This window comes from Herpailurus yagouaroundi, unplaced genomic scaffold (assembly GCF_014898765.1).
Source record: "Herpailurus yagouaroundi ecotype Mexico unplaced genomic scaffold, PumYag 188, whole genome shotgun sequence".
Classification (NCBI taxonomy): domain Eukaryota; kingdom Metazoa; phylum Chordata; class Mammalia; order Carnivora; family Felidae; genus Herpailurus; species Herpailurus yagouaroundi.
The window spans coordinates 19,255,513-19,283,157 of record NW_024412419.1 but is presented as its reverse complement, the minus strand read 5'-3'; the positions used below and the strand labels follow the sequence as shown (position 1 = coordinate 19,283,157).

Genomic DNA, 27,645 nt, shown 5'->3' with positions numbered 1-27,645 from the left:
TCTTTTAAAGTAGGCTTCATGCCCAGCTCGGAGTCCAATGCGGGGAGGTTGTGGTGGGGGTGGGGGAAGTGGGGGCTTGAAGAACCTTGAGATCAAGACCTGAGCTGAGATCAAGAGTTGGATGCTTACCTGACTGAGCCACCCAGGTCATCTTATCTGTTTAAAAAATAAAATTTTTAGGGTGCCTAGGAGGCTCAGTCGGTTGAACATCTGACTTCAGCTCAGGTCATAATCCCAGAACATACGGTTTCTGGGTTTGAGCCCCACATCAGGCTCTGCACTGACTGTGTGGAGCCTGCTTGGGATTCTCTCTTTCCCTCTCTCTCTGTCCCTGCCTCACTCATGCTTTCTCTCTCTCTCTCTCTCTCTCTCTCTCTCTCTCTCTCTCAAAAATACATAAATAAACTTTAAAAAAAGAAAAGCAAAAGAAAATTCTTGGGGTACCTGGCTGGCTTAGTTGGTAGAACATGTGACTCTTGATCTTGGGGTCATGGGTTCGAGCCCCATGTTGGGAGTAGAATGTACTTGAGAAAAAAAATAAAGGGGGCATTTAAATAAAATAAAATTCTTCCCTGACTTCTTTGACTTTGTAACCTCTTTAGACTATTGTCTCTTCTTTCTTCACAGTGGCACTTCTTACGAGAGTTGCTCATAGTTATGCCCTGTACTTTCTCACCAAGTACCCAGTTCTTCATCTAGCGATTTCCACCCTGCATTTCACAGAGGTTGCCCTGTTAGAAGTTATAGTAACTTTTTTTTTTCATGTTTATTTATTTTGAGAGAGAGAGCACATGTGTGTTTGGTAACAGAGAGGAAGAGAGAATCCCAAGCAGGTTCTGCATTGTCAGTGCAGAGCTGGAAGTGAGGCTCCATCTCACAGACCATTAGATCATGATGTCTTGAGCTGAAATCAAGAATCACTTAACCAACTGAGCCACCCAGGTACCCCTATAGTGACCTTCTAATTACCAACCCACATTTTTTATCAGCTTTTCTCTCATTGAGTTGTTTCGGAACAAACTTCCACTCCCCAGTGTTTTTATTTCTATTTTATTATTTTTTTTTAGAGAGAGACAGAAAGCCTGAGCAGGGGAGAGGGGCAGAGAGAGGGAGAGAGAGAGGGAGAGTCCCAAGCAGGCATCATGTTCAGAATGGAGCTGGATGTGGGGCTTGATCCCACGACCCTGGGATCATGACCTGAGCTGAAATCAGGAGTCAGATGTTCAACTGACTTAGCCACCCAAGTTTCCCCTACCCCCCATCCCCCCGCCCCCCCCAAGCTGTTTTAGTAAAAGACTATATTTTTCACTAGTTTGTACAAGATCCTGTCTGCTCATTGCTTGAATATAGGCATTTTTTTTTAACAGTTTACATTTATTTATTTTTAAGAAACAGAGTGAGACAAAGCATGAGCGGGAGGGGCAGAGAGAGAAGGAGACACAGAATCTGAAGCAGGCTCCAGGCTCTAAGCAAGCGGTCAGCACAGAGCTTGATGCGGGGCTTGAACCCACGAACCATGAGATCATGACCTGAGCCGAAGTCAGACGTTCAACTGACTGAGCCACCCAGGCGCCCCGAATATAGACATTTTTTAAGAGTTTTACTTCTGCCCTCTGTTTTTCATTCTGTATATTATCTATGATCCTTTTATTGCCATTTCATATGTATCCTCTAGTCCTCACCTCACTCTGTCTCAGAGCTGCATTTCCCACAGCCTGATACACCTCTCCCTAGATTTCTGGCTAGAGTTCTAAACTTAACTTTTGAAATTAGAGTTCAGCATTATGCTTCTTCCTTTAACATCTGTCTCCCGGCTCCCCCCCACACTCACTGAAAAAAAATAACCACTTTTTACTAACCTGCAGTTACATTGTGTTTATTTGAATACTGGTGTCACTAATTTCTGAGTTACTCTACTTTCTGGAATCAATTTATTTTCTGCTTTCACAATTCTACACGAGGCCATCATCAAGACTCGAATTAATCTCATGGTCTGCTAATTCACTTACTTGCTTGACTGTCTCATTTTTTTTATTTTATTAAATTGTCTTTTTAAATGTTTAATTTTGAGAGAGAGAGAGAGAGACAGAGTGCAAGCAGAGGAGGAACGGAGAGAGATGGAGACTCAGAATCTGAAGCAGGCTCAGGCTCTGAGCCGTCAGCACAGAGCCCGATGTGGGGCTCGAACCCACGAACCGTGAGATCATGACCTGAGCTGAATGAAGTTGGATGTTTAACCGACTGAATACCCAGGGGCTCCATCATTTTTTTTTTTTTTTTAATGCTATACTTGGGTATATTCTTTTCGTCTTTACATTAAAATCCTAGGTTCTAGATTTCTGACAAATTCTGATCTGGGCAGGAAGTCTTCCCTAAAAAGTAGAGCAGCATAAGTTCTCTGCTTTATTATTCTCAAATTCTTTTGCCTACTTTTATAAGATTTGTGGTAAAATAGTGGCAAGTATTTGTAGTAGCTGATGAGCACGACTAAAGAGCCTCAGACTCCAGGAGAACATGATTTTTGCTAACTGGAAAAATTTAACTCTTCTTGGGGTTAGAATTCCCACTTAGGTGGGAATAACTTTATCTTTTCATTGTACTTTTATTTTTTGTAGCATTTGGCACTTACTATTATACTTCACTTGGAAGTTATCTCATCTTTGAATCATGTTCCTCACTATATTATGCCATATATTATCCTTGTGACTGTCAACCCAGTAGATTTTGTATTGAGTTCAAATGGGTCTTAATCTTTTTTTTACCATTGTCCTCCAAGTCTTACGTACACAGTAGAGTCGTCAATAAATGTTTGTTAAATGAAATTATTCCCTTAGTCAGAGATGCCTTTCTTACTCATGGATTGTAATCACTCTGACACACATTGCTAAATGACTGTGGGTAGATTGCATAATCTCTCTTAAGTATCTTTGTCCTGAAACTGGCAACGCCTTCCCTCAAAGGGTTAGGTTATAATTAACTAGTAAAATGCTTTGAAGATGAAAAAGTTGAAGTTGAGCATTATGATCATCTTATTAAAGGTTAACTGTTAGTATCATCAGGTTTGTAGGTAAAAGCTTTCCCAAAGCTTGAAGTTAATTAAATGGTGAAGTAATTATTTTGTATGTATTTACATTTTGGTTATTTGCTTTGCTTAAATCCCTAGATTTCTTTGGAGGGAAGGAGCTTTTTATAATGTTACTTATTCTGAGGTCTCTGTCACAGAGGCAAGCCAAAATTAAAACCCTACCAAGATAAAAAAATACAGTAGAATAGTGCAGCAGTTAGAATGATGTGCCTCATATACTTAAACTGTTTTATATGGGAGAAGTCCTCAAACTTTGGATACTAAGAATCATTTGGAGGCCCTCATTAAAAATATTCCAACTCCAGGGATTCTAGTTTAGCAGGTTATATTTCTTTAATGAGGAATCAGGTGATTTCTGATTCAGCTAGTGTGCAGATAACGCTTTGAGAGACCTTCCTGAATAGAACTGAAAAAAGCTAGTAGAATATGAGAGAATGACCAACAAATAAACCTACAGACTCATTTAAATTGATATTCAAAGAGTTATGTAGTACCCAAATTATTTAAAAAATGACTAGACTTCAGATATTTTACTAATGTCTGTAATTCAATAAGTGTGTAGTACTTATTCCCAGAGTATGTTTGTAAAACTTCAGGATCTATAGATGCTCCATGAAAAAAGAGTTCCATCAAATAAGTCTGTGAAATGTTATATACTGTCCTCCATATTTAGAGGTTTACAGTGCATATTAACATATTAAATAAGACTCTTAGAAGTCCTACAGCAGAAGACCTTGAACCTAATTATTTCCAAACTTACTTGATTCTGAACCTTCCTTTTTTTCTCCTAATAATTCCTATTAATGATTTACTGAATGAACTTTGGGAAATCTTGAGCCCCCACCCCTGTATGGTGTGCAATTAAAAAGAAATGAAGTATTTTTTTTGTACATGAGAACTTAAAATCTTGCTAGAATCTCAAGACTTAGAATATGACATTTTAAAAATGGTAAACATATTATACTGAGTTGAATATAATCAAATGCCAAAATATATAATAGAGTTGCAGCTAGTAGAGGAAAAAGGTCAATTTATATCAGATCCTTCAGGTAAGATTTTCAAGAAAAGATGGGTCTTTTTTTTTTTTTTTTTTTTTTTTTAAAGTAAGCTCTGTTTACTGTGGGGGCCTGAACTCACAATTCTGAGATCAAGGGTTGCATGCTTTACTAACTGAGCCAGCCAGGCACCCAGGAAATGATGGGTCTTGAAGGGTGAGTGATGGGATTTGATTAGGAGGAATAATGCTGGCCTGAACTATCTAAATTGAGGAAGTAGTTCACAGGTATCCGTTCCATTTCTGTATTCACAAACATACTTTAGCTTAGAACACATGACATTGCTTTCTCAGTGACTATTTGATAAGTATGTCATATAATAATGCTTTTCAGACACTAATGTGCACAAGAATCACCTGGGGATCATGTAAAGAAAAATGATTTCTGATTGGTTAGGTCTGGGGTGGAGCACATTTTGTAGTGACAAATGTAGACAGTAATTAAGTCTTGGATGAGTAGTTGAGTTAGATGACGATTAATACATACTTTAACCTTAGTATTTTTAGAAATATCTAAGGTAGAGTGTTTGAGATAGTAGTAAGAGATGTATGTTAGGAATAGCAGGACCTAATTTTTTTTTTCTTCTGTCATTTGTTAGCCATGTGACCTTGGGCTAGTTAATGTACTCTGAAAAGGGTGGGGTTAGAGAAGGCAAGAGCCTGAGGAAGTGAAATAGTACAATTTTGAAAAGCACTCATTTGTTAAGTACAGTAAGCATGTTTATTGATAAAGTACTATTACATGACTGAATTGCATTTTAAATAGTTTTCCCCCTCTAGTGATGATAGTTTGGAAGTAGCTAAACACTTTTTCTTGATAACTTGAAGTGGTACTGTATGTTACACAATAGGTTAATTTTCCTTAATTATAGACACTCTGAATATCTAGTTGTTCCCCCCTCTTTTTTTTTTTTTTTTTAATGTTTATTTCTGAGAGAGTGTGTGGGGAAGGGCAGAGAGAGAGGGAGACACAGATTCCGAAGCAGGCTCCAGGCTCTGAGCTGTCAGCACAGAGCCGGATGCGGGGCTTGAACCTACGAACAGTGGAATCATGACCTGAGCTGAAGTCAGATGCTCAACTGACTGAGCCACCCAGGCGCCCCATTCCCTTTGTGTCTTTCAGTATGAGTGTGGTCTTGTGGCTGGCTGGCAGGCTTGCTTGTTTGTTTATTTATTGTTTATTGTTTATAGAGTGAGAGCACGAGTAGGGGAGAGGGGCAGAGGGAGAGATAGAATCTTAAGCAGACTCCGTACTCGGCATGGAGCTGGACAAGGGGGCTCAATCCCATGACTCTGGGATCATTACCTGAGCTGAAATCAGGAGTTGGATGCTCAATTGACTGAGCCACCCAGGTGCCCCTGGTCTTGTGGCTTTAGAACAAGCTCATGGCAAATTGTATTATAGCACAAAATTAGAAACTGGGCTTTTTGTAAAAAAATTTTTTAGCAAAGTAGGCTCTGTGCACAACATGGAGCTTGAACTCATGACCCTAAGGTCAAGAATCACATGCTCTATTGGCTGAGTCGCTCAGGTGCCCCTATTACAAGTATTTCTTTTTCTTGCTTTCTTTCATTCAAGTTTTTATTTATTTATTTTGAGGGTGAGGGAGGAAGAGAGAATCTCAAGCAGGCTCTGCACTGCATTTCTTAAGTTTGTTTGTTAGGCTACATTTTGACTAGTTATTTGTGTAATGTAGTTGTCTTACTTTGGGAAAATATGATTTAGTAATGTGCATTTATGAAATAAATAGTTCTTATATTTTTTTCTTAAATTTGTGGCATAAAAAAATAAAATAGTATATATAGTAGTATATTGAAAATGGTCATATATACCTTTGAAATACTGATCTATAATGTCAAGTAATAAAGCATTAACATATGAATTAAATCTTCTCTAAAGGGAAGGTTAATCTTCCCTCCAGTCTCTTATCCATTTGCCCAGTATCCAGGGAATTTAGTGGTGAAGACAAGAGCTGCTGTGCGGATACTGACCTTCCTGTATGTAGTCAGAGGACATGTGGCTGGGGAGGGAATAATGGAAATGTGATAAGTGGACATCTCTGGTTGAGAAATTGATTATGTTAAGCAAATTAATTGAAAGAGCAAATAAATGGAAGCCAGCTTTCTCCCCGAGAAGAGCTTACAAACATAAAAGGGGAAAGTCTAGAAAGAAACTTAAGATGTAGAATTAGAATTAGAAGCCTTGGTGTGTATGCACGTGTTATTATTTATGCACAGGTAAAGAAATAGGTATAGATGTGTTTATATGTATGTATATATATTCATATCTTTCCTACTCTCTTCTGAGAGGACTCTGTAGCTGTGAAACCCTAGTAACAATGAGCACACCTAATGCCCAGATCTTGGTTTCTAAATACTATCCATGACTAAAAGGTATCAGGTATCTCTTGGAGAAATGGCTAATTTTAGAATCAGGGAGGGAAAGTATAAGATGAATTTAGAGATGTCTTTTGTATCAGAAAGCAAGGAAGTAGTCAAAATGATGGGGACATATCAAAAAGGTACAGGAACCACTTTCTAAGGGCCCTTGATTGCCAAATATTGTATAATTTGAGCAGCAAAATGGAATAATGGATTATAACATATAGTATAAAATAAGAATCCATGAATCTACACTGATAAAAGTAGTAAGTAAAGGAATTCTGACAAAGGGATGGAGGGAAAGCTCTTTAAAGTAGAATGCCAACTAAAAAATGGAGAAGGAATGTTGGGATTAGGTAATCACCATCACAATGGTATTAGATCAAAACAGAAATAGTCAATGAATGCTGATGGCTGGTGGATGGGTGAAGGTTTGATGAGGAACAGGATATTGGTGAATTATCAGAATAATTCCACCTTGAATCTAGATGAAACACAAAGGGAAAAATAGTGACTTTATTGTGGAGAAACCTGGCAGATACCAAATTGCCCAGGTGATGAAAGTTACACATAATGATGGGTAAGTAAAGCATGCACAGTATCATTTGTGCATATTCTTTGCAAGAATGTGGTTATTTGGAGCATCACATCCAGATTGAGTGTCATCCTAGAGAACAAAAGGCCTGTACTCTTTACAGTCAAGGGCATTAAAGATGGGGGAAGGCCTAAAGAACTATTCCAGATTGAAGGGGACTGAAGAGATCTGATAACTAAATGCAATATATGTTCTCTGATAGGATCCTGAATCTGGATCAAGTAAAGTTTGAATGTGTTTGTGGATTGGCGCTGCTTTTTATCAATGCTGATATCCTATTGGGAGGGTTATATGACTCTAATGTATCAAAATATCCTTGGTTTGGCATGTATGCACTGGAGTATTTAGGAGAGAATGAGGAATCATGTCATAAAAAGATACATACATCTTTTCCGTAGGCCTGAAACTATTTTTATTTTTAAAATTTATTGTTTAATTTACATCTAAGTTAGCATATGGTGCAACAATGATTTCGGGAGTAGATTCCTTAATGCCCCTTACGCATTTAGCCCATCCCCCACTCCCACAACCCCTCCAATAACTCTCTGTTTGTTCTCCATATTTAAGAGTCTTTTATGTTTTTGTCCCCCTCCCTGTTTTTATATTATGTTTCCCTTCCCTTATGTTCATATATATACGTATATATATATATATATATACACACACACACACACACACACACACACACACATATATATATATATATATATATACCACATCTTCTTTATCCATTCATCTGTTGATGTACATTTGGGCTCTTTCCATACTTTGGCTAATGTCAATAGTGCTGCTATAAACATTGGGTAGTGTGTGTGCCCCTTTGAAACAGCACACCTGTATCCCTTGGGTAAATACCGAGTAGGGCAATTGCTGGGTCGTAGGGTAGTTCTATTTTTAATGTTCTGAGGAACCTCCATACTGTTTTCCAGAGTGGCTGCACCAGTTTGCATTCCCACCAGCAATGCAAAAGGGTTCCTCTTTCTCCACATCCTCGCCAACATCTGTTGTTGCCTGAGTTGTTCATGTTAGCCATTCTGACAGGTGTGAGGTGGTATCTCATTGTGGTTTCGATTCGTATTTTTCTGATGATGAGTGATGTTGAGCATGTTTTCGTGTGTCAGTTGACCATCTGGATGTCTTCTTTGGAGAAGTGTGTATTCATGTCTTTTGCCGATTTCTTCACTGGATTATTTGTTTTTTTTTTGGGTGTTGAGTTTGATAAGTTCTTTATAGATTTTGGATACTAACCCTTTATCCAATATGTCATTTGCAAACATCTTCTCCCATTCTGTCGGCTGTCTTTTAGTTTTGCTGATTGTTTCCTTTGCTCTGCATAGGCTTTTTATTTTGATGAGGTCCCAATAGTTCATTTTTGCTTTTGTTTCCCTTGCCTCTGGAGACGTGTTGAGTAAGAAGTTGCTGCAGCCAAGGTCAGAGAGGTTTTTGCCTGCTTTCTCCTCGAGGATTTTGATGGCTTCCTGTCTTACATTGAGGTCTTTCATCCATTTTGAGTTTACTTTTGTGTATGGTGTAAGAAAGTGGTCCAGGTTCATTTTTCTGCATGTCGCTGTCCAGTTTTCCCAGCATCACTTGCTGAAGAAACTGTCTTTATTCCATTGGATATTGTTTCCTGCTTTGTCAAAGATTAGTTGGCCATGCGTTTGTGGGTCCATTTCTGGGTTCTCTATTCTGTTCCATTGATCTGAGTATGTGTTTTTGTGCCAGTACCATACTGTCTTGATGATTTCAGCTTTGTAATAATAGGTCTTGAAGTCTGGGAGTGTGATGCCTCCAGCTTCGGTTTTCTTTTTCAAGATTGCTCTGGTTATCTGGGGTCTTTTCTGGTTCCATACAAATTTTAGGGTTGGTTGTTCTAGCTCTGTGAAGAATGCTGGTGTTATTTTGATAGGTATTGCATTGAATATGTACATTGCTTTGGGTAATATGGACATTATTATTATTATTTATTTATTTATTTATTTTTAACGTTTATTTATTTTTGAGACAGAGAGAGAGCATGAACGGGGGCAGGTCAGAGAGAGAGAGGGAGACACAGAATACGAAACAGGCTCCAGGCTCTGAGCTGTCAGCACAGAGCCCAACGTGGGGCTTGAACTCACTAACTGCGAGATCATGACCTCAGCTGAAGTTGGAAGCTTAACCGACTGAGCCACCCAGGCGCCCCTATTATTATTTTTTAAACATTCACCTTTGAAAGTCAGACAAAGCACAAGTGGGGGAAGGACAGAGAGAGAGGGAGCCACAAGACCTGAAGCAGGTTCCAGGCTCTGAGCTCTCAGCACAGAGTCCAATGCGGGGCTTGAACCCATGAACTGTGAGATCATGACCTGAGCCGAAGTTGGATGCTCAACGGACTGAGCCACCCAGGTGCCCCTGGGTAGTATCAACATTTTAACAATGTTCTTCCAGGACAGGAGCGTGGAATATTTTTCCACTTTTTTGTGTCTTCTTCAGTTTCTTTCATAAGCTTTCTATAGTTTTCAGTGTATAGATTTTTCACCTCTTCTGGTTAGGTTTATTCCTAGGGAAACTATTTCATTTTATTAAAAAAAATTTTTTTTAACATTTATTTATTTTTTAAACAGAGAGAGACAGAGCCTGAACGGGGGAGGGGCAGAGAGAGAGGCAGACACAGAATCGGAAGCAGGCTCCAGGCTCTGAGCCATCAGCCCAGAGCCTGATGCGGGGCTCGAACCCACGGACCGCGAGATCATGACCTGAGCTGAAGTCGGATGCTCAACCGACTGAGCCACCCAGGCGCCCCTAGGGAAACTATTTTAAAATAAAAATAAGAAACTATATACTTTTCTGGTTATAAATTTAATCTTTCTAACTCCCTTGTTTCTGTATTTACAGAATACTACATTTGCTATACCTGTAGAGAGATTCACTTAGTAAATATTTATTGGTTGAATATTTTATCAAGAATTTAAGAATTCTATATTTTTTAATAGGGATAATAAATACATTTTTAACTTTGTCTTTCAGAAAGCTGAAGTTGATGGTAGTTTAAGTGATAGCCACGTGTCTCCTCCAGCCAAACGCACTTTGAAACAACCTGATTCTGTTTGCAAAGACAAATCAAAATCACGAAGTACTGGTCAGAGAGAGGAATGGAATATATCAACTGGACAGGCCAGGTGAGAAGTGAGAACTCACCCGTTGGTTTTTCATGAATTATTTGATATGATTTAGGGCTCATATCAATGCTAATTTTCTTAAAATTATAAAGCCACTAGTGTCTCGAAATACTTATAAATTATTTTATAATTTTTTTATGTTTTAATTTTCTCTAAATATGACATAAAACATATTTGTTTTATAAAAATCTATAGTATTTCATAGAAACCATTATTTCTAAATCTAAAATGGTAAGAATTTTGATAGGTCTTAAATATGCATACATATTTATTTATACTGGAAGTTTAAAGACATTTGATTAGAATTATATTTTTATTTGAATGTAAAGTAAAATCTCCCTTTTCTAAAATTATGAAATATTACATTTGAATTGGTATGCCAAAATGTAGTAAAATCAAAATGAATTTTTAAAGAAATCTTTTCATTTGTCCGTTTTCAACTTAAATTTACTTTGTGTCTGGTTCATTATGTATCAGGATAACTTATTTTTACACACTTACCAAAGTAAATAGTAATAATTTGTTGTAGATAGGATAGGTACACACACAGAAAAGATTTAAATATTGAACTCTTAATTCTTAGCTTCTCTTTTCTCCAGTCTATGATGTAGAAGTGTTGATGATGTGTGGACTACAAACAAAAGTAAAAAGGAAATCCTTTGGTTTCTTTCCTCCTTCAAATACCTAAAAATTATTTGATTTTATGTTTGTAGGTAAATTCTGGATGCTGTTACTCTTTAATGAAAAAAAATCTTTGGTGTTTTATAGACTTTCATAGGCAGTGTATATACTGGTCCCTAAAGAGTCTGTATCTATTTCAATATATTTCAGAAGATGGACCACTTTAAGTTTTTTATTTGCGTTGTCTGGGAGCTAAGTAGAAAAATCTTGAATCAGAGCCTGTTGATTTTTTTTTCTTTTCTGATACTCATCTGTGAGATAAAACAGATCCAGGTCGCTATAATGATGTTACTAAAATGAGTACTGCCCTTTAATTACACTTCTAGACTTGATCTACCTGTTGTAATCTGTATCCTATATTTATTAAATGAGTGAATCAGGCTTCTTTTTCTAGATAAATGTTTCTTAAAAATGTTCTTTTAGTGTTCAAGTTTGACCTTTAACTGTAAGATAATTTTAACAGTTTGTGTATATAGCACATTAGATTTTCTACATCTTAGCCACTCTGAAGGCCTTTATGTAAATTGATCTTGATCATGTCTTTTGTTTAAAAAAAAAAAGTCCTCACTCATTTTGGGGAGAGAATTTTGCTTCCATTTAGGTACCTCAGTATGATACTCCTTTTTAAAACAATACTAAGTATATCTTGAATAAAAAACTTAAGAAAGAATGAATACCAACAGAATTTATTACTTCTATTTTGGCAGAATAGCAATTTAAAAGGTTTTTTCAGTTAAATTTTCATCTAGAAATGTAAGTGCTACAGGGTTAGAATATTTTGGTATTTCTTGTTTAAAAAAATTAAAAAAAATTTTTTTTACATTTATTTTATTATTGAGAGACAGAGTGAGACAGAGCATGAGCATGGGAGGGGCAAAGAGAGGAGGAGATACAGAACTTGAAGCAGGCAGGCTTCAGGCTCTGAGCTGTCCGCACAGAACCTGATGCGGGGCTCGAACCCACCAACTGTGAGATCATGACCTGAGCTGAAGTCAAACGCCCAACCGACTGAGCCACACAGATGCCCCTAAAAAAATTTTTTTTAATGTTTATTTATTTATTTTTTTGAGAGAAAGAGACAGAGTGTGAGTGGGAGAGGGGCAGAGAGAGAAGGAGACACAGAATCCACAGCAGGCTCCAGGCTCTAAGCTGTCAGCACAGAGCCTGATGTGGGGCTTGAACTCATGAGTGGTGAGATCATGACCTGAGCTGAAGTCGAACGCTTAACCGACTGAGGCACCCAGGCGCCCCTATTTTGGTGTTTCAGATGACCCAAATAGAAAATGCTGTTTGACCTGTTAGCTTCAACAGAACTGAATTTTAAGGAAACCTTGTAAATACTTTAGATTTTGAGATAGTGTAAATATGAAAATCAGGATTTATTTGAAGGATTGTATTTGTTTTTATGTCATGAGCCTAAGAATCCTGATTCCTTTATTTTGATAATCTATGATGAGCACCTAAAATAAAATTATTAAAGTTCTTTCAAAAAAACTGTGCTAAAAATATAATTCATTTGGGGGAAAAGTGAATATATATAAGAATTAGTCTTAACCATGAAAAGTAATGAATCCTAAAGGACTTTGTAATGACCACTAAATTAAAAAATATATATATATATTTTTAATGTTTATTCACTTTTTTGAGAGACGGAGACAAGTGTGAGCAGGGCAGGGGCAGAGAGAGAGGGAGACACAGAATCTGAAGCAGGCTCCAGGCTCAAGCTGTCAGCACAGAGCCTGATGCGGGGCTCGAACTCACGAACCATAAGATCATGACCTGAGCCGAAGTCGGACCCTCAACCGACTGAGCCACCCAGGCGCCCTTGACTACTAAATTTTTAAAAGAAATTACTGTGGGGGCACTTGGGTGGCTCAGTCGGTTGAGCGTCCAACTGTGGCCCAGGTCATGATCTCGCGGTTCGTGGGTTCGAGCCTCGCATCGGGCTCTGTGCTGACAGCTCAGAGTCTGGAACCTGCTTGGGATTCTGTTTCCCTCTCTCTGTCTGCCTCTCCCCAGCTCACACTCTGTCTGTCTACCTATCTCTCAAAAGTAAACATTAAAAAAAAAAAAAAAGAAATTACTGTTGATTGGCAGAACAATTTTTATTTAAAAATGTGTGTTTAATTTATTTAATTAGCGAGAAAGAGAGAGAGTGGAGGAGGGGTGGAGAGAGAGGGAGAGAGAGAATACCAAATGAGCTCTCCTGACAGCACAGAGTCTGACGTGTGGCTTGATCCCATGAACTGTGAGATCATGACCTGAGCCAAAATCAAGAGTCAGATGCCTAACCGACTGAACCACCCAGGTGCTCCAGGAGTTTTCATTTAAACAGTGAACTCACCGAGTTACATTTTAAGCGATTAACTTTTGGGAACTTTGATTCATGGGGCTTTTTAGGCTTATGTATTATTATACAGGAAGGCCAACTCTTAAATTTTTAGTGTTCTCTTCATATCCAGATATTTAATATTCTGTCTCTTTCTTGTTTTTCATTTTTATAAAGAGGAATGGTAATGGAAAAATGATAATCTATGATTGTAAGATAATTGGATTGATTGAAGAGTAAGTTTTTATTTTTCCTTTTTAAAACAGATTTCATTAGCAATGAAGTAAAAGCCAAGTAAGCATTGTCTTCTTCAGAGGGACAAAAAGGCTTATTGTACTTTTTTTTCCCAGTGATGTTGCTGTTCAGAAAGTTTTAGGTTTCTTTTGTAGAATTATTTCAAGGTTAGCATCTTATTTTTTTTGGATAATTTAAATATGTAAAATTTCAATCGTTTGGTTTTTGCATATGCTAAAATTCATTTTGAGCCCGCACTTGTAAGTAAACTCATCATACTGAGTTAGTATTATGTTAGGTTCAAAGTCAAAGTAGATTTATGACGTAGTAAAATTGACTTTTCTGTGTGGTTTTAAGTGGGTTCCCGAGAATTTGACATGTATAATCTTCTAAGGAAAGACCTGTTAATATACCAATTTCATTACTTTATAGTGTACTTTGTATACAAAGGTACTGAAAATGAAATACTTTGAAGAGGTGTAGTATATTAGAACAAGGTAGTTTTGTTTTTTTCTGGGGGAAAGGAGGGCTGGAGTGTTTTTGTTTTTGTTTTTGACAGTATGTGTACATGTAACAGCTTGAGTTTTTGTGTATATCCTTTAATCATCTGATCCATGACCTTTATTAGGCAGGGGCATTTATCATTAACATTTAATATTTAACATTTAAAATTGAACATGGAAAGTGCTGGAGTAACCAAAAACAAAATATTTTTGTTAAGAAAATGTGTACAAACGGGAGCGGGAGATACAGGCGTCCACTTACGGAATGAATAAGTCATGGGAATAGAAGGCACAGCATAGAGAATAGCGTCAGTGGTGTTGTGTGGTGTTGTGTGGTGAGATGGTAGCTACACTAGTAATGAGCACAGCATAACGTATAGACTTGTCCAATCACTATGTTATGCACCTAAAACTAATATAATACTGTGTATCAAGTATACTTCCATTAAAAGAGAATTTTGTGCAAACCATACAGAAGATCATGTATTTACTTTTTTCTGAATGTCCTTTCCATTTTTCTTAATTTTTGAAAATAATAATTGTTGGGTATTTTAGAAATATCTTAGTTTACATCGACACTTCTTTTATTATGTAGTAATTTAGTTTTTGTTTTCACAAAGCATACTGTGAATTTTTTAAGTCTTGATGTTTTGATGATCATTTAAGTATCTTCCTGCTGAATTAACATTTCTTTTCCTCCACCCAAAAGGGAGAATTGTACAGTGACTGTTTTGAGAAATTAGCTAAGTTTTCATTTGGTGGGTTAGAATGTGAATTAAATATATTGGAGAAATTATTAAATAGTTTTGGTGTTCAAAGACTTTTTTCTTCTTACAGTCTATTGTTTGAATAAATTTGTCACTGTTTGAATTTTATTTTGTTAACCAAAACCAATAATAAATGTCTGTAACCATTGCTGCTTATAATATCAGTTAACTTTATACTACATGTTAAGCTTCTTCTTTGGACTTTATAGAGTTGAAGACAGAGTAAGTTCAATTTTTAATCTGTTATTAAAGCTTTTCTTGAGGTAATGAAATGATGCTTAGCTAGTATATTTTATTAATTGGTGCATTACCAATCTTAGAGTAAAAAAAGATGTTGTCTTTAATATTAAAAAGTAATATTGCTGACATATTAAAGATTAAAATGATTCCACCAGTATTACGTTTCTTGCTTCTTTAAATGAATGTTGATGTGTTTGCATATTAAATATAATTGTGTTCTAGGTTAACTTCTCAGCCTGGTGCTACATTACCAAACGGACATAGTAGCTTATGTGAGTATTCTGTTATGAAATGGTTAGTATTGAAATTCTTACTAATGTTATTAGAGTAAGTGTTAAAGTGGGGTAAAACAGTGATTTACTAGAATGTTCAGCATATCATTGGAAATGACTGGATTTCAGTCATAGCGAATACTTATGTAATTGTTAAACATTGAGAAATCAGTACAAATGAAATAATTTAAATTATTATGATGGGTTATAAACAGTTATCAAAAGTTTAGATTATTGGAGATTAAAACTATTTAAGAGGTTATATTGAATTTTTTGTAGTCTTTTAAAAGTAATTTTTGATGTATTTTTTCTTTTTTTCTTTTTATACTCTGTACTTTGAAATGTAAATCTCTCTCTTCTTGTAGCCCTTCGAAGCCATCCCCTTCGAGGGGAAAAGAAGGGAGATGGGGACCTTTCTTGTATAAATGGTGACATGGAAGTCAGAAAAAGTTGTCGTTCCAGGAAAAACAGATTCGAAAGCGTGAACCAGAGTTTGTTATTTGATCAACTAGTAAATAGGTATGAATGCTTAAACAGTAAGCAGTTTCATTTAATTAATTTATTCACTTGATTTTTCAGATTTCAAAATTTCAAAATCAAATTTCAGATTTGAAAAAACCATTGATTTTTAAGCTTGTTATGTTTTAAAAAATAAGCAGTGACTTAGCGATAAATGTAATTATTTTAAAACTTACTTTGAATTAGCAGTGATTAGCAATTATTATCAGTTTCTAGTCAGTTTATTAGTTTTAGTAGTTTATGTAATAGCTAAATTTTTCTCCTCCTTTTTAAGCTCTTGTGTGTAAATAGTATAGAAAATAATTTTATTCTGTCTTCACTGTTCTAGTCCTTTATTATTTGTTCATTAACAATTTGTTTTTGACAATTTTCAAACAACATTAGGTTCCATTATTGATATGTAGTAAGTATAGTTTTGCTTAGTCAAGATTTTGAATTAAAGGTTTTTTGAGACTGGGTATATGGGATATAGCTAGTGAATGAGCCTAGTCGATTGCTCAGTATCTACATTCAATGAAATTTTTCTTCTCAGATGATAAATTATCCTACTTAATCCTTGCAGTGGCCTTGAGAGGGCAGGTCAGTACAATCCTATTTTAGAAGAGAAGAAATTATATTCTACAGTGGTAATGTCAAGTTTGAGTATTAGTTATTATTTGTTAAGTACTTAGATCATTATCTAGACACATAGTAAGTACTATATAAATGTGTTTAAAAGGTAAAATGTGGTAATGCCAGCCTGTATTTCATGGAGGTCAGTGTTCTCTAATTTTTAAAAAATATCTGTTCGGTTAACCTTATGTTGGCTTTAAACTTTTTACAGATTGTTTATCCTATAAATTTTCTTAACACCATCTTCAAATAAAAAGATTGAATTATTATTATTATTTTCATTGCCTTGGATCTAGTAGTTATTTATAGTGGCACTGTGGAGTTAAATATTTGGAGTATTATGAACAAAAGTTCTATTTTGTAAGTTTTAAATATATTAAGGTAGAAGATGTTCTGGATTTTTAGGGGGGACATTATCTTCTGATGGCTGCTGATTCAGAAAGATGTTTAATTAGGATGCTATCTACAGTTACATATCAGAGATAATTAAATTATGCTTTGATGAAGAGTTCTCTTTCATGTGTATGCCACATGTGGTCTCACAATTGTCTAAATCCTAGTTTTATTATGTGATTGTAGTACTGCTGAAGCTGTACTACAGGAAATGGACAACATTAACATCAGACGGAATCGTCGGTCAGGAGAAGTAGAACGACTCAGAATGTGGACAGATACAGAATTTGTGAGTATATTTACTTTAACAACCTTTGCAAATATTTTTTATTTTGGTTGAGGGATTCAGACGGAGAGTGAGCAGCACTGGATTTTCTTTTTTTTTTTTTTTTAAATTTTTTTTCACCGTTTATTTATTTTTGGGACAGAGAGAGACAGAGCATGAACGGGGGAGGGGCAGAGAGAGAGGGAGACACAGAATCGGAAACAGGCTCCAGGCTCTGAGCCATCAGCCCAGAGCCCGACGTGGGGCTCGAACTCACGGACCGTGAGATCGTGACCTGGTTGAAGTCGGACGCTTAACCGACTGCGCCACCCAGGCGCCCCTGGATTTTCTTAAATTAACAGAATTGTTCCTTTTCTTTGGTTCCTCTTTAGTTTGGGATTTTATGTTTTCTTCTTCTATCCTTAACTGTATTTGGTGCAACCTTTCCCAAAAGATTCCCTACACTTTTGCCAGAACAGTTATCTTAAAGTACGGCTCTGATTCTGTTACTTTTCTTTTCTTTTTCTTTTTTTTTTTTTTTTTTTTTTTTTTTTTTTTTTAAGTTAAGTTTATTTATTTTGAGAGAGAGAGAAGGAGAGAAAGAATCCCAAGCAGGCTCCACGTTGTCAGCACAGAGCCTGATGCGGGACTTGAACCCACGAACTGTGAGATCATGACCTGAGCCAAAGTCGGACACTCAACCGACTGAGCCACCGGGGCGCCCCTGATTCTGTTACTTTTCTGATCTGAACCTTTGATGTTCTTTTTATCGTGTACTGAATTAATTAGAAATACCTTGACCTTCATAATCAGGATTCAACTTTATCTTCTCACACACTATTGCCCAAGTATAAACAAATAATTCTTCCTTTATCTTTTATTTCTGGTAATACTTTTGGTTAGGGACTGCTGTAGTCCTACCTTTGTTTCATGGTTTGTCTCAAATGCTGCCTCCCTTCCCCTTAGCAACAAGAGGATCATCTCTCTGAATTCTAGAGTACGTTGTACCTTTTTTGTTTTTAAAGCATTTTTTAAAAGTCTTTTTAAATTTTTTTAATGTTTATTTATTAAAAAAAATTTTTTTAGCGTTTATTTATTTTTGAGACAGAGACAGAGCGTGAGCAGGGGAGGGGCAGAGAGAGAGGGAGACAGAATCCAAAGCAGGCTCCAGGCTCTGAGCTGTCAGCACAGAGCCTGAGGTGGGGCTTGAACTCATGAACTGCAAGATCATGACCTGAGCCGAAGTCAGACGCTTAACCGACTGAACCACCCAGGAGCCGCTAATGTTTATTTATTTTTGAGACAGAGAGAGACAGAGCACGAGCAGAGGAGGGTAGAGAGAGGGAGACACAGAATCCGAAGCAAGCTCCAGGCTCTGAGCTGTCAGCACAGAGCCCGATGCGGGGCTCGAACTAATGAGCTGTGAGATCGTGACCTGAGCTGAAGTCGGACACCCAACTGACTGAGCCACCCAGGCGCCCCTTAAAGCATTTTTTAAAAAATGTTTATTTTTGAGAGAGAGAGCGTACACAAGGGAGGGACAGAGAATGAGGGAGAGATTGAATCCCAAGGGATTGAATCTGTGCTGTCAGTGCAGAGCCTGATGCAGTTCTAGAACCCATGAATCGTGAGATCATGACCTGAGCCGAAATCAAGAGTCATACACTTAACCAATTGAGCCACCCAGGCCCCCCTACTACCTTTCTTATTTTTTAAAAAATATTATTTTAACATTTATTTATTTTTGAGAGAGAGAGTGCAAGCAGGAGAGGGGCAGAGAGGGAGACAGAATCCCAAGCAGGCTCTAGGCTCTGAGCTGTCAGCACAGAGCCTGATATGGGGCTTGAACTCAAGAACTGTGAGGTCATGACCTGAGCCGAATACCAAGAATTGGACACTTAACTAACTGAGCCACCCAGGCTCTCCTACATTGTACCTTTTTTTTTTTTTTTTTTTTATGGCATTTAACTTGTTTTACTTTGTTTTATAGTTACCTGTGACTTATCTTACTCCATCCTACTAGGCTATAATTTGCTTGAGGGAGAAAGTGTGTTCATGGCACTGTAGTTTTAAATTTTCAAATATTTTGTAAGTTTGTTTTATTTTTCCTCTTGACCCTTACATTTATTGATTTCAGGAAGCTCCGTTTTTCATGAATCTGTGTCTTGCAAATAGGTGCTCAGTAAATTTCAAGAGTGGTCATATCCCTTAGGTTAATGATACTTATAGCCAGGAATAAATTCCATGTTAATATTTGACAGATTTTTCTCTTTCTTTCTCTCTTTCTTTCTTTCTTTCTTTCTTTCTTTCTTTCTTTCTTTCTTTCTTTCTTTATGAAATTTATTGTCAAATTGGTTTCCATACAACACCCAGTGCTCATCCCAAAAGGTGCCCTCCTCAATACCCATCACCCACCCTCTCCTCCCTCCCACCCCCCATCAACCCTCAGTTTGCTCTCAGTTCTCAACAGTCTCTTATGCTTTGGCTCTCTCCCACTCTAACCTCTTTTTTTTTTTTTCCTTCCCCTCCCCCATGGGTTCCTGTTAAGTTTCTCAGGATCCACATAAGAGTGAAACCATATGGTATCTGTCTTTCTCTGTATGGCTTATTTCACTTAGCATCACACTCTCCAGTTCCATCCACGTTGCTACAAAAGGCCATATTTCATTTTTTCTCATTACCACGTAGTATTCCATAGTGTATATAAACCACAATTTCTTTATCCATTCATCGGTTGATGGACATTTAGGCTCTTTCCATAATTTGGCTATTGTTGAGAGTGCTGCTATGAACATTGGGGTACAAGTGCCCCTATGCATCAATACTCCTGTGTCCCTTGGATAAATTCCTAGCAGTGCTATTGCCGGGTCATAGGGTAGGTCTATTTTTAATTTTCTGAGGAACCTCCACACTGTTTTCCAGAGCGGCTGCACCAATTTGCATTCCCACCAACAGTGCAAGAGGGTTCCCGTTTCTCCACATCCTCTCCAGCATCTATAGTCTCCTGATTTGTTCATTTTGGCCACTCTGACTGGCGTGAGGTGATACCTGAGTGTGGTTTTGATTTGTATTTCCCTGATAAGGAGCGACGCTGAACATCTTTTCATATGCCTGTTGGCCATCCGGATGTCTTCTTTAGAGAAGTGTCTATTCATGTTTTCTGCCCATTTCTTCACTGGGTTATTTGCTTTTCGGGTGTGGAGTTTGGTGAGCTCTTTATAGATTTTGGATACTAGCCCTTTGTCCGATATGTCATTTGCAAATATCTTTTCCCATTTCGTTGGTTGCCTTTTAGTTTTGTTGGTTGTTTCCTTTGCTGTGCAGAAGCTTTTTATCTTCATAAGGTCCCAGTAGTTCACTTTTGCTTTTAATTCCCTTGCCTTTGGGGATGTGTCGAGTAAGAGATTGCTACGGCTGAGGTCAGAGAGGTCTTTTCCTGCTTTCTCCTCTAGGGTTTTGATGGTTTCCTGTCTCACATTCAGGTCCTTGATCCATTTTGAGTTTATTTTTGTGAATGGTGTGAGAAAGTGGTCTAGTTTCAACCTTCTGCATGTTGCTGTCCAGTTCTCCCAGCACCATTTGTTAAAGAGACTGTCTTTTTTCCATTGGATGTTCTTTCCTGCTTTGTCAAAGATGAGTTGGCCATACGTTTGTGGGTCTAGTTCTGGGGTTTCTATTCTATTCCATTGGTCTATGTGTCTGTTTTTGTGCCAGACAGATTTTTCTCTTTAACAGGAAAACATGGATATGTATTCAAGAGTGAAAAGGCGAAGAAAGTCACTGAGAAGAAATAGTTATGGGATACAAAATCATCATGAAGTGTCTACTGAGGGCGAAGAAGAAGGTTTGTAAAGCACCTTATGAAATAAATACTACAGAGTTCAGGGGGGAGGGAAGAAAATTATATACAAGTAATACACATGTAATATTGCTGAGTGGGTGATTTTTGGCTTTAGAGGTCTGTATTGTGTACTTTGGAATAATTTTTTTATTTGATTGGCATTCTGAGTTTTCACCTTCATTTGGAAAAACACCTTTACACTGTACATCTTTATGTAATTTATCTTATTTGTAGCTAGCTATTGGTAGCCCTCCAGTGACCTAATCTGGTGACATTTGCCATGAGCTGATTTGTTGTTAGGTGAGGCTTCTTTTGTGTTTCTAATTGGAAGCCCTTATCCACAGTCACCTTCTACCCGTATTCTCTGAATCTCTGATTATTTGGGTCCCAAATTTAGTTATGGACTGAGGAGTCAGTGGTAAAATTTAAAGAAAGAGGGACTGCTAGTTCTAGTGGAGGGAGTGGTACTGCTCTTTTCCAAGGCTTGTCTGGGTTCTGAACTAAAGAACCCAGCTGAATTTGTGGGGCTGCAGCTAGGAACATGATGAAAGTACATTTGCCCCAAAGATTATAAATCCATGACTAGCACACTATAGGTTTTAATTCTGTAGGTGTTAATCTTCATTGAAATGGATTTTCAGAAGATTTGGTGTATTGTAAATGAAGGATAGTTTTATTTTACAAGGAAATCTTACTACTTCCTACTACGTGTATAGCTTTGATGGACAGGAATGGGTTTGTTTCTCAAATTCTCTAATTAATATATTATTAGCAAGTTTTGAAGAGCTGATATTTCTAATGAAAGTGCTTTATTGAGCAAATATTGTTGTTGTTACAGTTAGAACCTCTATGTTGCTTCCTTTGGAGAAAATCAGTATAGGTGAGACAGATTTATAATGTGATTTTTGCCTTTTCATTAACTGAACACCTTTATAGAGTTTTCAAAGTAGATTTGCCATGTTTAGAATTTCTTCCCATAATAAATAGTGTGTTATAGTGCAGGTGTTTCTCAAAAAGCAATATTTTTCGAAGGTTTAAAGAGATTTATTTGGGTAGGAGTAATTTAGATAATACTATATTTGGTAATTTTGTCTAGAACTTAATAATAAAAATATTTATAAACTTAGAATATGCTTTCAGATGTCATGACTAAAATACAAAGTGCTTTGCATTTTAGTATCCTATTTCACTCAGTATCACTAGTGGTTTTATGGTTTTTCCTGTGCTTTAATATGGTTGTGTTATATTGATAATTCCTATGGTTAAAAAGTTAATCACAAAGTGTATTGCATTTGGAGACCATAAACCAGTAAATTTTCATATGACTTAATTTTTTAAAAGATTTTATTTTAAAGTAATCTCTATACCCAATGTGGGGCTTGAACTCAAACCTGAGATCAAGAGTCATATAGGCTGTATGACTGAGCCAGCCAGGCACCCCAGACTTTTATTTTAAACTATAAATGGATGTCATATCATAGCTATAGCCAAACCACTTTTTAAAAATAAACTTTTAGATTTATGTATGTTATAATTTATTTTCAAATAAGCTTTTAAGATTTATGTATATTGTAATTTATTTTTAAGTGTATAGTTAGGTGAATTATAAAGTGATCACTTATGTCAAGAAATAAACGTATTAACACCCCAGAAATCTGCTTCATGCTCCCTCCCAATTCCTACCTACATTTTCCTACCAAAATAGAACTAATTTGTGTTTATCTCTTGTCAGCAGGCCTAACAAACCATTGTATTGCCAACAAAAATTGCTCTTGCTGTAACATTAGTAATTATCTTGTAAGCATATTTTTTTGAACTACCGAGTGGTATTTGAATACTAACATTATTCACTGGTGGATAACTGGGCATTAAAATGAAGTTTGCTGTAGTAAAATTTTGATTTGTCTTCTATTATACCTTTGTATGACCAAAGAGATTGAAAGATCATAAGAATACCTAGGTTATTTAGCAGAGAACTGTATTATTTGTTGGAAAGACTTTTTTTTTTTTTTTTACATCTATCTAGGTTGGTTTTTAATTGTAGTGATACATGCTGTATCATAAAATGTTGACACATTTAAATGTTACCTGTGCAGAAAGAGTAAAAGATAAAATGTAAATATTCAGATCTAGAGTGAACCATTCCTTGTGGATTAAAACAGTTCTTCTTTTCTTTTGTGTGGGGGAAACTAGAATCTCAAGAGGAGGATGGAGACATAGAAGTTGAGGAGGCAGAAGGAGAAGAAAATGATAGACCATACAATTTGAGACAAAGAAAAACAGTGGATAGATACCAAGCACCTCCAATAGGTAAGAAATGCTGAATAACTTTGTTTCTTTTTTTAATTTTTTTTTAATGTTTATTTTTGAGACAGAGAAAGACAGAGCATGAATGGGGGAGGGTCAAAGAGAGGGAGACACAGAATCTGAAGCAGGCTCCAGGCTCCGAGATGTCAACCCAGAGCCCGACACAGGGCTTGAACTCATGGACTGTGAGATCATGACCTGAGCCGAAGTTGGACCCCAACCGACTGAGCTACCCAGGCGCCCCTGAATAACTGCGTTTTGTAGTTGAGTAGCTTATTCTGTACCACCCCTTCAAAAATATAAGTGTTGTGTAGTTTAAAGTTTTTATTTATTTATTTATTTATTTATTTATTTATTTATTTATTTATTTATTTATTTAATACTCTTTATTTGTTTTTTTAAGTTTATTTATTTTGAGAGAGAGAGAAAGTGTGAGTAGGGGAGAGGCAGAGAGAAAATCCCAAGAGGGTCCACACTTGCAGTGCGGAGCTCAACATGGGGCTTGATGTGGGGCTTGATGCAGGGCTCGAACTCAGGAACCTTGAGATCATGACCCAAGCTGAAGTTGGGTGCTTAACTGACTGAGCCACCTAGGTGCCCCAATTCACTGGTTTTGAGTTTATTTACAGGGATTATGCAGTCATCACCACTGTTTAATTCTAGAATATTTTTGTACTTCTACACTTTCATCCCCCCAGCCCCTGGCAACCATTAATGTACTTTCTGTCTATAGATTTGCTTTTTTTGTGACCTTTTGTGTCTAGCTTCTTTCACTTAGCATAATGTATTTAAGGAAGGACTGAGATATTTGTATGAGATACTCAAACTCTTATGCTCTAAAACGATGTTGGATTCTCTGGTACATGCAGCCTAGGTATGCAGACATTACTCCAGTTAGGAGCCATTATCACAGATAGCCTTGTTAATAATGGGGGAGATGTGTAAAGATAGAAAAAAAGATTCTGAATCATTTCTTTTTAGATTAAAAAAAATATTGAGGTATGAATGAAATACAGTTTACTGCAGTTGCATATATTTAACATGTAGTTTGACAAGTTGGAAATACCTTAGATATATACCTATGAAACTATCATTACCATCAAGGTAGTGAACATGTTTATCAGCCCCCAAAATATCTTTCTGCCTGTTTGTAATCTCCTTCTAACCTTCTTATGCCATCCGCATCCCAATCCTGAGGCAGTCGCTGATCTGATTTGCTTTCTATAACCATAGATTAGTTTACACTCTTTTGAATTTTATGTACAATATACTCTTTATTGTCTTTCTTTCACTCACCATAATTTTAAGACTCATGCATGTTGTTGAATATAACAATGTCTTTCTTCTTGTACAGAGTAGCTTTCCATTGTATGGGTATATCATAATTTGTTTATACATTCATTTGTGGGTAGATATTTGGATTATTGACATTTCTAATATTTAGTATAAATAAGTTGTGAACATTCACGTGCAAGTCTTTGGGCATATTTTTTCATTTTTCTTATAAACACTGAGGAGTGGAAAGCTGGGTTTTGTGATTAGGGTATGTTTAATATGCTAAAAAATTGCCAAACTGTTTTCCAAAGTGATTGTACCACTTAGATTCTCCCTGAGAGTGTATGGGAGCCCAGTTGCACCATTCTCTTGCCAACACTTGCTACAGTCAACTTGTTGAAATTAATTTTAACACATAGTTATTGTAGTTTTAATTTACATTTCCTCAATGACACTGAGCATCTTATGTGCTGATTTGCCAGTGTTATCTCTGGTGAAGTGTCTTTTCAAATCTCTTGCCCGCTTTTTCCAATTGAGTTGTTTATTTTCTTAATATGGAGTTTTTTGAGAGTTCATTATGTATTCTGGGTATCAGTCCTTTATCAGATATGTGATTTGCAAATATTTTGTCCGTCTGCAGCTTATTTCTTTTCTTTTCTTTTGTTTTCTTATTTCTTTCAGTTATTTTCTTAGTGTCTTTCAAAGAGTAGAATTTGTAATTTTGATGAACTCCAATTTATTAATTTTTTTAATGGATTATGCTTTTGGTGTGGTAACCAAAAAAAAATCTTTGTTTAACCAAAAGTCACAAATATTAATTTAACATCTTTTTAGAGTGTTTACTTGCAACTTAAGGTATCCACAAAGTTTTTATTTTTGTTGTGCTCCTTCTAGATAGTATTTGGAACTGGAACACCTGTGACTAGCTTCCATTCAGAAAGTTAACAGAAGTAATTTCTACTCCTTTGATAACATCAATTTATCAATTTTTATTAGTTATTTCTGTGTTGTCCTTTTTTATTTTCTTTAAGTCCCAGCTCATCAAAAAAAGAGAGAAAACACGCTGTTTGATATTCACAGATCTCCAGCAAGAAGAAGCCATATCAGGTATGTTTTGTTGGTTTTCAAAAGGAGGAAATAATCATATCTGTCATTTAGATATATCCTTTAAATAATATATAACAAAATTTCTCATAATTAGAATATAGGTATTGATAGTGTTAATAATGCCAATGAGGGACTAAATGGTTTCTTTCTTTTTTGCTTTTCTTTGCTTCTCTTTCTTTGCTTTCTTTCCTTTAAATGTTTATTTATTTATTTTTGAGAGAGACAGAGAGAGAGTGAGCTGGGGAGGGATAGAGAGAGAGGGAGACACAGAATCCGCAGCAGGCTCCAGGCTCCAAGCTGTCAGCACAGAGCCTGATGCCGGGCCCGAACTCACGAACTGTGAGATCATGACCTGAGCTGAAGTTGGATGCTCAACCGACTGAGCCGCCCAGTGCCCCAATATCTTTATTTTTTTAATTAGTGACTAGTAGTTATTATGCTACATGTGACTATTTTCTTCCTGGTTCAGTTTGCCTGGAATAGTTACTGTTTTAACAATTATGTTCCCTAATGCTACATAGCTCTCTGCTCTCTTGGTAGAGTTGAATCTAAACCACTCACATTGCTTTCATTTGAAACACTGGTTCAGTTAGTCTTTCCTACCTTTTTTCCCCCTTTTGCCCTTTCTTTTATAATAGATACAAAGGACACTGGTTTTGAAACTGTCTTATCTATTGTTTTCTGAAAAGGTAGTATACTCCTGGAATATACAATTAATAAAAATTTTAAAATAGATATGAAGAGCTTCTTTTTTTCTAGTTTTAGTAGTCTCTCACTCTCCCATAGTAACATATGTTCATATACATGTATGTGTACTTACACATTGTTAGCCCTTCTTTTTACACAACATATATTGTGCACATTGTCTTATACCTTGTTTTTTTCACTTAATTCATTTTAACTGTCTTTTCATTTCTGTATAGTGAAATTTCACATTTATGTTTATAGTTACCTGTTACATTTATAGATATACTCTAATATTTAAATTAGTCCTTTATTGAGAGATGTTGTGGTCTTTGTTATTACAAAATATGACATAATGAATAGCCTTGCACAATCTTCATTTTACATGTTTACAAATGTATTTGTAGGGTAAATTCACAGAAGTTGGATCTCAGAGTTAAAGGGAATAGGAGATTGTAACTTTGATTAGTTTGCAAACCACCAAGTAGTGTATGAAAGGGCCTATTTTCCCATGTTTCTACAAACAAAATGTATTTTTAAACTTTAGCATTTTTGCCAGTCTGAGAGTTGAAAAGGAGATCTTGGTTTATTTAAAATTTCTGTATCTCATCAGAGCATTTTTTCATATGTTTAAAAGCCATTTGTTTTTCCTTTTTTTGAAACGTGTACAAAGTTTACCTATTTTTCTAATAGATTGTTTTTCTTTTATCTACTTTAAGTAGTTTTTTTACATCCTGAAGAGATTAGTCCTTTGTCATAAATTGCCAGTGTTTTTCCTTGGTTCAGACTTTGTCTTTTTTTGACATTGTTTTCAGTTATCTTTACCAGGAGGTTTTTATTTTTATGTAGTCAGATTCATCAAACTATTTCTTTAAGGCTTTTAGATTTTATTTTATTTTATTAAAAAAATATTTTTGAAAGAGAGCAGGCATGCATGAGCAGAGAAGAGGCAGAGAGGAAGATAGAGAATTTCAACCAGGCTCCATGTTGTCAGTGCAGAGTCTGACGTGGGACTCAAACTCATGAACTGTGAGATCATGACGTGAGCAGAAATCAAGAGTCAGACGCTGCTGAAATACCCAGATGCCGCTAGATTCAAATCATAGTTGGAAAAACCTACCCAAATCCAAAGTTTTCAAGGAGTTCATCTTTGTTTATTTTTATGGTATCATTTTTTCACGGTTTTTATTATTTATTTATTTATTTATTTATTTATTATTTATTTATTTATTATTTATTTATTTATAATATGAAATTTATTGTCAAATTGGTTTCCATACAACACCCAGTGCTCATCCCAACAGGTGCCCTCCTCAATGCCCATCACCCACTTTCCCCT

General features: G+C 36.2%; 1 protein-coding gene across 3 annotated transcripts in view; it reads left to right on the top strand.

Moving 5' to 3' along the window:
- Nucleotides 1–27,645, top strand: part of ATAD2B (ATPase family AAA domain containing 2B) — a 169,537-nt gene that overhangs the window by 12,552 nt on the left and 129,340 nt on the right. For all 3 annotated transcript variants that reach the window (XM_040496165.1, XM_040496164.1, XM_040496163.1), the window contains exons 2-8: nt 10,126–10,277; nt 15,254–15,303; nt 15,669–15,822; nt 17,014–17,116; nt 20,828–20,936; nt 23,127–23,243; nt 25,547–25,622. In XM_040496165.1, coding sequence (XP_040352099.1) covers nt 10,126–10,277; nt 15,254–15,303; nt 15,669–15,822; nt 17,014–17,116; nt 20,828–20,936; nt 23,127–23,243; nt 25,547–25,622 — 761 coding nt within the window. The remainder of the gene's footprint in view (nt 1–10,125; nt 10,278–15,253; nt 15,304–15,668; nt 15,823–17,013; nt 17,117–20,827; nt 20,937–23,126; nt 23,244–25,546; nt 25,623–27,645) is intronic.